This window comes from Austrofundulus limnaeus, unplaced genomic scaffold, assembly GCF_001266775.1.
Source record: "Austrofundulus limnaeus strain Quisiro unplaced genomic scaffold, Austrofundulus_limnaeus-1.0 Scaffold209, whole genome shotgun sequence".
Lineage (NCBI taxonomy): Eukaryota > Metazoa > Chordata > Actinopteri > Cyprinodontiformes > Rivulidae > Austrofundulus > Austrofundulus limnaeus.
Window position 1 is genome coordinate 338,829 of NW_013952611.1, and position 9,689 is coordinate 348,517.

Here is a 9,689-nt window from a genome sequence, read left to right on the forward strand (position 1 = left end):
CACACACACACACACACACACACACACACACACACACACAACCTGAAGTACAGCCAAACTCTTTGGAAGGCACAAAACCAATCAGTGCTTTTGCCACAGTGATGACAGCCATTACTGCTGCTGCCATCAAAAGTAAAAAGGGCTGCTCAATTTCCAAAATTGACTCCAATAAACACCTTCCAGAAAGTTCCACAAAACCTGAGGAGCAAGAGAGGGATTTGGGGAGTTTTTCCCAATATAATTTGGAGCTAAAATTATCTAAATTGTGTCAGAGAAGGATCAAAAACAGTTCAAGAGCATATTAACACAAATGGGATGACAATAAATCATTATGCATTTATTTAATAACCTTCTTTTAGATTCTCTTTCTTTCAATAACTGGCACAAACAATTGAAGAAATTTCTCTTTTAACAATTTTTAGTTGAATGAAGAGAACAGAGACACTCAAAATATTTGAAATAGTTTTGATTTTATTGGTTTTATCTGAAACAGATTATACATAATGTCTATAAAACATATTTACACCATTGGGTATTGTATGCTTTCATTGCTGCCATGAATCAGTTATGGTCAATATAATTTGGCCTTCTTTGTAAAAATAAACAAATAAAAAAATAAACATTCTTCTTCAAAATAAAAATCAAATGCCTACAGAGGAATACAGATGAAATAAAAACATGAAATGTAAAATAAGTAATTGCATAAATATTCACTCCTTTTAAAGTGACTATCCTGATTCATCTCAGATAAAAGATTATTAAAAAGTACAAGTCAGGGGGTGGATACATCCCCAGGACTTCTGCTAAATTCATCACCAAGGAATGGAAGGAATATGGGACATGTTCCCAGAGAGCAGGCTGTCATCACAAACTGAGTGACAGTACAGAAAAGAAAATAGTGAGAAAGACCACCGAGACACCTGGAAGCCCTCTGAAGGAGCTACAAGCTTCAGGAGGTGAGATGGGAGAAACTGAGCAGACAGGCATTGTCTGGGTTCTTCACTGAACTTTGTGTCAAAGAGAACAACAAGGTCTAGTGTTGTAGTCAAGCCCACCTAACCTGAGTCCAAGTCAAGACCAAGACCACAGTGTCTCCAGACTGAGACAAGACCAAGACTTTTAGGGTTTGGACCAAGTCGAGACTAAGACCAAGGGAGGGCGAGACTGAGACAAGACCAAGACCAGAAAAAAAGTGCCCTAAAGGATGGAGTATTCTGTAAACATGATGTACAGTGGTGGGGGGTGGGGGGTGGGGGGGGTATTTTGTCTCTCATAGTTGAGGTCTAACTATGATGTCAATCACAGGCCTCTCTCATCTTTTTAAGTGGAAGAACTTGAACAATTGGTGCTGACTAAATACTTTTTTGTCCCACTTTAGCTAACTTAATATGTAGAGCTAATATTGACAAAATCTTTGTGTGAGGGCAGAGGAAAGAATTTTGCTACAGAGGCAGATTGTTAACGTTAGTGACAATAAAAGTTTAAAGTTGTCTCCATTGTCTCTGAAAGTGAATTACTGCCAAATTTGCAAGTTGCTGTGCACTTTCTCCTGGTTTTTGTTGTTTTACAATGATATTATTTATGAATAATGTAGCCAAATTTTTTACTTAAAATTTCCAAGACATCCTTTACCGCTCCCAGAGAACCACGGTTCACCTTACGGGAGTGCTGCATGCAAGTGACAGGGGGTGTGGATGGGTGACAGCCAGTAACAAAAACACGTAAATAGCTATGAGTCAGGTTTGGATTTGAATCAGTAGCTACATTTTAAATCCAATGAAAGCAAGATTGTTAACAAATAAATTTGACAATAATCTGGCTATTTAGTGATATGTGGTCTTGACTGGTCTTGAAATAAAATTCCGAGTCCTCAATGTCCGAGACCGAGACAAAACTGAGTACAAATGCTGTCGAGTCCAAGACAAGACCATGACCATCCAGAACTGGTCTTGAGACCGGTCTTAAGACCAAGACCGGTTTCAAGTACTACAACACTAACAAGTTCTGCTGATGCTTCTGTAAAAACAATGTTGGGACATTATCACTGTTCAGAGACATTTGACTCACATTGTGGTGCTAATTAGTTCACAATTTTTGTATTAAATAAAATACACAATATAAAGGAAATGAATGAGCATAAAAATATTACTGACCTCAAAGCTCAGTGGCCACAGCAGTCACCACAGTAAAGTGGTGCCCTGACACTACACAGTGTTTAACTAGAGAAATATAATAAGCCATAAAGTGTCTTAGACAGTTTTTCTCTGATGCACCATATAAAAGTGAAGTGACCACCACAGGTTTAATCAGCTCTAAAATCGACCAAAACAAACAAACCAAAGAAAAATTAGCTGCATTTTGATAATACATCATAAAGTCTTGACAAAAGCAAAAACATTATTATTTTGATAAACAATGTATTAAAACTTTTAGCCAAATTAAATCAAAACAAACAACAAAAGCTCTATATCTATAGAGGATTCCAAAGGATGTCTGTTTAGCTATCTTTATTCAGGCATCAGCAAAAGCTGAGTTTTTTTATTTTATTTTATGTTATTTGCCTTAAGATTCCAGATAACAATTCTGCTGCTTGCTTATGAGGTGATGTTAGTTCAGTATAGTCCTACAGCTGGATTAAGATGGATTGAGATGGACTCAGACTACAGAAACATATGGATTGTTTTCAGTTTCTGAGCATTCACACCTGTGTTTAATGCTTTCACTCATGTTGGTACTGACCAGGGACAAATACGACATTTTTAGCCAGTTATGCTTAATTCACTGTGCTTTAATCTTCTCACTTTCTCTTTGTTGGTTTTTTAATGTTTGTCAGACCCCACCTCCACCTCCACCCCACTCGAGACATCCCCAGTATCAGATGAGCAGAGCTCATCCCTTTTGCCACCGCGGGAAACCTTAATGCACCTTGTAAAATAATTACTTCTACTTTTTACATGTGATCCAACTGATGCAAAGCACCCACTGTATGTGTGTGTTTGCTGTTGTGTATGTGAGTACCCACTTTAGCTGGTAGCCCGCGGGCCTGTTTGTGTTTTTCAGTAGGAAATGTGTTCTGTGAGTCATCCACAAAGGATTCCCTGTAGAGGAGCAAAACGGAAAAGACCAGATCCCCTGATCTTAGAAATAAATAGAAGGGAAAAAAAAGACAAAGAAAGACTGTTTTTCCTTAGAAAAGCTGTGTGTGCCCATGTGGACTGTAATATTGAGCTAATATCCTGTGCTAATGTTAAATCTGTTTAATGACTGAATGCCAAGTGAAGGATCAAATCCTACTCCTGCCTAAATATTGTGTTTACTTATGTTACTTTTCTGGAAACATTTTATCTCGTCATCAGATTAATCAATATTACTGGTTTCAGTTTATTACAGACCTCAAAAGGAAAAAGGATCAACTGAATCAGACTGGAACTACATCACTTATTTGTTTCTGCTGCAATGTGAGCTAGTCATTTTATCTAGACTTTTTTCTGAGAAGAATATCTTTCGCAGAGCCACAGAACTGACATTTATCAGACTTTCCATCTCTCTTTGCGTTGTTGTGCTTGATTCCATTTTTATGTTATTGCTATTATGTGTGTGCCATGTGCCAGTCTTTTCAGTTTGCCCAAACCTCTCTTTTGGCAAAGGTGTAGGAAGACATACCTGGCACACCTATTGCAGTGTGTGTTCTGGCTTGCCCTGCTTTCCATAGATGGAATGAGTGCTAGAGGCAGGGAAAATGGAGAGACAGACAGACAAACAAAGGGGGTGGGGGGGGGTGGGATGGGGAAAGCCTACGCTCTGACTCGGGGTGGGGGTGGGGGGGAGGTGAGGGAATTCCCTGATGAGCAAGATGGTTTTTACATCTGGTTGAATTGGAGGGTTGCCTGGAGCTCTGCAGCACCACACGGCCCGGTCTGCAGCAGGGAGAAGTCTGCTCTCCACATCATGTTCAAAATGGACAGGTATGGTATAATCTGCAACATATATGCAGCTTAACTCAGTAGAGCAACCTTTGCTTTTCTTTATTTTTAGCATTTCTTGATTCAATCTCAGCAGCAGGTTGAAGCATTAGAATTTTGAGACAAGTGCATTTTATACAAGTGCATTATATTTTAAGACTTGATTTGTTTGAGTTCATTCAAAGGCTGGTAATACCTGGTAAACACTTCCACCTCAGGCAAGTCTAAACAAACACCATACAAATTAGTTCAGGTAGTGTACTTCCATCTCATGTTGTGTCTAGACAGACTTTTTGGGTTTGGTTAGATTACACTTAATAATCCTGGCTCACAAGATAGAAATGTGGTAAATTAAATTTAAATCAAGATGACATGCTGCTTTATAGCTGTGTGGGAGCTCAGCTTCACCAACACAAATCTACAGTAATGTTACTGCAAATTTAGGGGTTTAAGTCTTTTCAGAAATTGTTGAGTCTGCTTCCGTAAAGCAATCATTTAGATCTTTCGAAAAGATTATAAACATTAAACCTTTTATATATTAACTGTTCAGTTTGGAGGAACAGTTTCATTCTTATCTGATTTGTTTAGGTGTGTAAATAGACAGGTGCCTTTTAGAATCCTAGTTCTAAATGGTTTAATGGGAGTTTTTTGGAAATGCTATTTTAGAAACCTTTACATTGCCATCAGACTCTCAGACATTTTTTTTATTCCATGTAACAGCTAGCTGAAGTACCGCTGCAGCCATAATGCACTTCTTGAAGGGTCATTATATTATTTTTGCTTTAATAATTGTGTTGCAATATTACCATGGTTTATGAAGCAATGTTTCTGGATATTTTTTTCAATATTGGAGTGGTTCAAGATTGCAGCATTCCACTTTGGTCTTGCCTTTGCTCAGATTAGCCTTTAGCTCATCAGTTTAGCCAGAATTAAACGCTATATATCCAAACTGTGACTGTTTGAAAAGCTATCTGCAGCAGTTAAGAGAATAATTATTTAAAAATTTATCACAAAATCCCACTTCAAAACATTACAATTATTACTTTAAATAAAGTAATTTACTAATGATTTTACATAAATTCATAGTTAATAAAAAATGACAGTTTACAAATAAACATATAAGTCTATCCACAGTAAACAGTAATGAATGAAAAAAGCAAACAACTGAAATATTTTTGATGCTAAAGAAAACTTAGAATGAACTCCTGGTTTGGGCACATCTCTAAAGCAAAGCAATCGAAGGAAGATGCCTAAATTAGCCTGTTGTGTTTGTTTTTTCTTCAAACTTGTTTCAACTTGTTATAGCCAGAAAATCCCTTTTATCCTGTGAGAGGCAGTTATTCATCTGGGGCATGTCTGAAACACTAAAACCTGTGTTATGATTAGAATAGTGATATGTTTTAGTGGAACTTGGTTCATATCAGGCTTCGGGGGAAAAAAGGCGTTAATTTAACCAAGTGGTCAATCTGAATGTTTGTCAGAAAAGGATCAGGTCATAAATCATTTTAACACCAACATGGCTTTACACCATGGAATGAAATGCTTAGTTGGTTTTATGAAAACGTTACTGGGTAATCCTCCAGCCATCATTTTTAGACCATCTTTTCCACACGACTGGGCACAAGTTCAAGTCTTTTTTATTATCACAGAGGGACAATTTGTTTCACAGTCTGTAGACAAAGAGAAAAGCATTCATACATGATAAGACAATATACTAAAATAACAGTGCTATGATCACAACTGTTCATTTAAGAAGCATGATTGCTGCAGGGATAAGTGATTTTTTTTCCAATCTATTCCATCTGCATCTCATGATCACTTGATAAAAGGATGAAACACAATTCCTCTGACCACATCCCGCTGATATGCCACATACATCAAGACCAGGTCTCTTCCTGCTTATAAACCTATAATAAATCATCTGCCAAGTCCTAATTTCTACAGAAGCCTCTCAGTCTGAATCAGACCTAAATTTTCTGAGTTTCACAAGTTCACAAATTAGCAGAAACCATGCATCGGTGTTTAGGCACAAAGGTGAATGTTTTGAAAATGTGTGTAAATTTATTGAAGAATTTATATTTAAGGTAGCATCAGCAGTAGCAGAAGCAGAAAGGTAATAAAATGAAAAATGGATAACCTTGAGATATGTCAACAGGAAAGAGGGAAAATGCTCCTTAAATTCGTCTCTGGAAGACACGTGCCTGTAAAATGCATCTGCCTCCCCAATTAGCTGTGAATCACATTTTCCATTTGCAAAAACCATTAACTCTTTGGTCAGTGAAAGCTGTCGTGCTCAAATTGTGCAATTAAGAAAGCAATTTCACTTTTGGCTGTCAGTTTATTTAAAAAAAGGAGTGAAAAATCATAAGTTCATTATGGGGTCAAATATTTCACCGGTCAGCTGCCGAGAGTTCTGAAGCCTGAGCTAAAGGCACAAATCGGAAATATGTGTTCGAACTATCATGATCTTTAACTGATTTAAACCAGGCGGAGCACTAACTTTGTGTCTTTTGATCGTTATCCAAACTTTAGTGGATGAAAACATAACAAAGAGGAGATTTGTTTTTTGTGAGCTTTACTGTGACAACAAAAGTGTTGCCAAGCTGTCACCAGGTGTACACAGAGACGATGACTCAAAGAAACCTCATTCACAGCGGGTCTAATTACCCGTAGAATGAATGAGTTGTCCTGATTTTCTGGTGTTAGTCTTTGTGGATCTAATTTGCACAAAGCGTCATTTAGAGCAATGCAAATGCTTCTTTAGTTTTAAACAGAAAACCTAAAAACAAACTTGTATGTACATTCATTTATCTTTCAAAATAAAGCTGCAGCTCGTTGTTTTGTGCTCAGCCTCCCTCCCCATTAAGTTGAAGGCCAGAACAAAGCTAAAGATTGTGGTTCGGTGTTTGCATGTGTCTGCATTTGTTTGTGTGCATTGTGCGTGGGTGGAGGTTGGTTTTGAAGTAGGAGGCGCTGTCGGGAACAGAAGCATTTTGCAGATGTTGCAGGGAAGAAGGAGTGAATGGAACGTCTTGTGGTTATCAGTCGTATGACACTTTCTGATTATGGCCCCATTCCAATCCAAACTCGGTTTTTAATTTTTTTACTCAAGCAAGCATAAAAAATAGAACAATAAAATCTTTCCTTGAACAAATTGATTTACAGGTATAAATAGCGAGAGAAAAGTTTGAAAAACATGTTTACTAGTGGAGCTCAGGGTTGATGTCGTAGTTTAAGGTTTCCCTCTTGGAGTATCTCCCAGAGCGTGGGCGGGTGAGATTCCCTGTTGGTTCATTGAGACGTAACATGAGGAATGCTCATCTCTGTCTGTCTCCGCCTCTCTCTCCCTTGTTTTGACCTTCTCTCTGCCTCTAATTGCCCTTCCCTTCTCTTTTCAGCTTCACAGCATTGCATGCGTCTTGTTCTTTTATGCACTTCAATCACCTGCCACATGCATGTTATTGTGCCTTGTGGTGTTTCTGCAGGCATAACCGTTCTACTGCTCCCCAGTCATTTTGTTCATCAGCGAGGCACACTTCTCCATATGTAACTCTTGATTTCCCCAAGTTCAAATAGAAACCTCCTGTCTGATCTCTCTGTCTGGTTTTGTCTTCTGCTTCATTTAATATGGCCATTTTGGAAAAATAGATCTACTGAGGTTCACTCCTGTATAATAAAGCTGACCACCCGCCCCCTCTACCACATCTCATTAATATTCATCCAAGCATGGCTGGAATCCTTTACTTTTTCTCTCACCACATGATGTAAAAAACATAATCCATTCAGGAAAAGAGAAAAAAAACAAGTCCACCAGAGCTGCTGAACACTACATAACAGTAATTTGAAAAGTGTTGTGGCTCATCTTATCTGATGGCTTCCTGCCTTTAGTTCTAAACACATCATAGTGTAAATTTGTTGCTTTTGTTCACTGACATATAGCAGCAGAGGCACACTAACCACCCTGTTACCTCACAGTGCGCCACTGACACAGCTGATTCAGTGGGTCATAGTTGTATAGAAAATCAGAAATAAAACGTGTGCATGTGGTCAGTGCTGACTGACATTGCAGAATCCAGAGCATCTGTGCAAAAAAATTTGAGGCATGAAAACGTAAAGAATATGAGCTGAGCTTCTGCGGGATCCCTGCAACTGCTGCAGATCACATGGCGTGAAGGGAAACCTCTTTATATCAACAAGACAGAAACAAGAAGAAAGAGGAAAAATAATACTTTCAATAAATACAAGATAAATATATAAACTTTCATCAAGATTTTTTTTGACTCAAATTTAATAGATATGAATTTCTCCATCTCAGTTTGAGTCTCTGCCTTGTGTATCTATGACATATCAAGATATGTGGCTGTAAGAAAGTAATGTTACAACAATAACTTGTTCTGCATCTGATATTGTGTGCAGCTGAGATGAAACAAGATGCTATTATTGGTAATGGCTTTTTTGCCTTATCTGACAGAAGCAGCAATCATATAAAGCTAATTAGTAGTTTTTGAGGTCTTGTGTTTTCATTATACCCTTGTTAAAGTGGCTTATTAATACTGTTAAACACTTCATCTAGCAACTATGATGATCTGTTATCTGCTGTAATTATTCTGTTTCGATGGTACTTCACAGAACATAGTGCCAAGATGCACTTCTTTTTTTCTTTGACTGTCTTCTTCAAATTTCCTCTAATAAGTCATACTAAGTTTTGTATATTTTTTATTGTGTCCACAGATGGGCACCATCTTTGGGAGACAGAAGCCAAAGTTGACAAGGATTCCATCAAATCTGTAAGTGCACATCAACAACATGACTTTATTTGAAAGGCTCATACCGCATCCTTCCCTTGAGATGTTCTCTTTCCTTTGTTTCCTCCTCAACTGCCCCACGTAATGATGTAACCCTTGCTGAAGCATTACAAACTGAAACACAAGTGATGCTGATTAGCCGATGCAATCCTGAATGGAATTTTCACAAAATCTCCTTACCCTCATGAAGGAAATAAATACAAAGTAAAACACATGTCATCATATAGTTGCAAAAAAAAAAAAAAAAACAAAGTCATAGACTACACATCAACAAGCACACACACATTTTCGCCACAGCTATCTCATCATAGCCAGACGATTAGTTCACAATAAAGTGTTGTGGTGAATTGGGGCTTTATAACACCTCATCTGTGCAGGGCCGGGGCATCCAAGAGCAACTAACACCTCCGTCTCTGCCTGCTGCTTTTCATGAAGGCTCTAATGAGAAAATAAACCAGTGCACTTGTTTTACTGACGCACAGTCACACTTTCAGATCGTGTTAATATAAAACCAACCAAAAGGGAATCATCTGCTGAGGCAAAATTAAGCAATACGTTGTTCTTTGTGTCACAGAAACCTTCTTGTGCTCTGGAATTAATTAAGATTTCACAGAGGTACATTAGGTCTGAAGACTTGTTTACTTGGTCGTGATGGCAGAAGGTTTGGAACTACTGATGCCTTTCATCAGGGTCACCACATCCTTTCACTGTCATTGAAAACTAACTAATATTTGGTGCATTAGTAACTGAGAGTCATCTCCAACTTTGAGCACTAAGGCCCCATCTCCATTGTCAAGTCGCACTCTGGTTCTGCTCAGGTATGTGTGTTTCTCTCCATGGTAGTGTGTCCCTCACTCTGTGGATGCGATTGTGGACAGAGCATCAACACGTAGCCTAAGTCATTGCAATAAAAGAATATATA

General features: G+C 38.1%; 1 protein-coding gene across 1 annotated transcript in view; it reads left to right on the forward strand.

The window, feature by feature from the left end:
• The window catches only part of LOC106525012 (nuclear factor of activated T-cells, cytoplasmic 1), a gene marked incomplete in the record, with an annotated part of 96,572 nt that overhangs the window by 37,250 nt on the left and 49,633 nt on the right, over positions 1 to 9,689 (forward strand). The window contains 1 exon segment of the mRNA XM_014019110.1: positions 8,694 to 8,749. Coding sequence (XP_013874564.1) covers positions 8,694 to 8,749 — 56 coding nt within the window.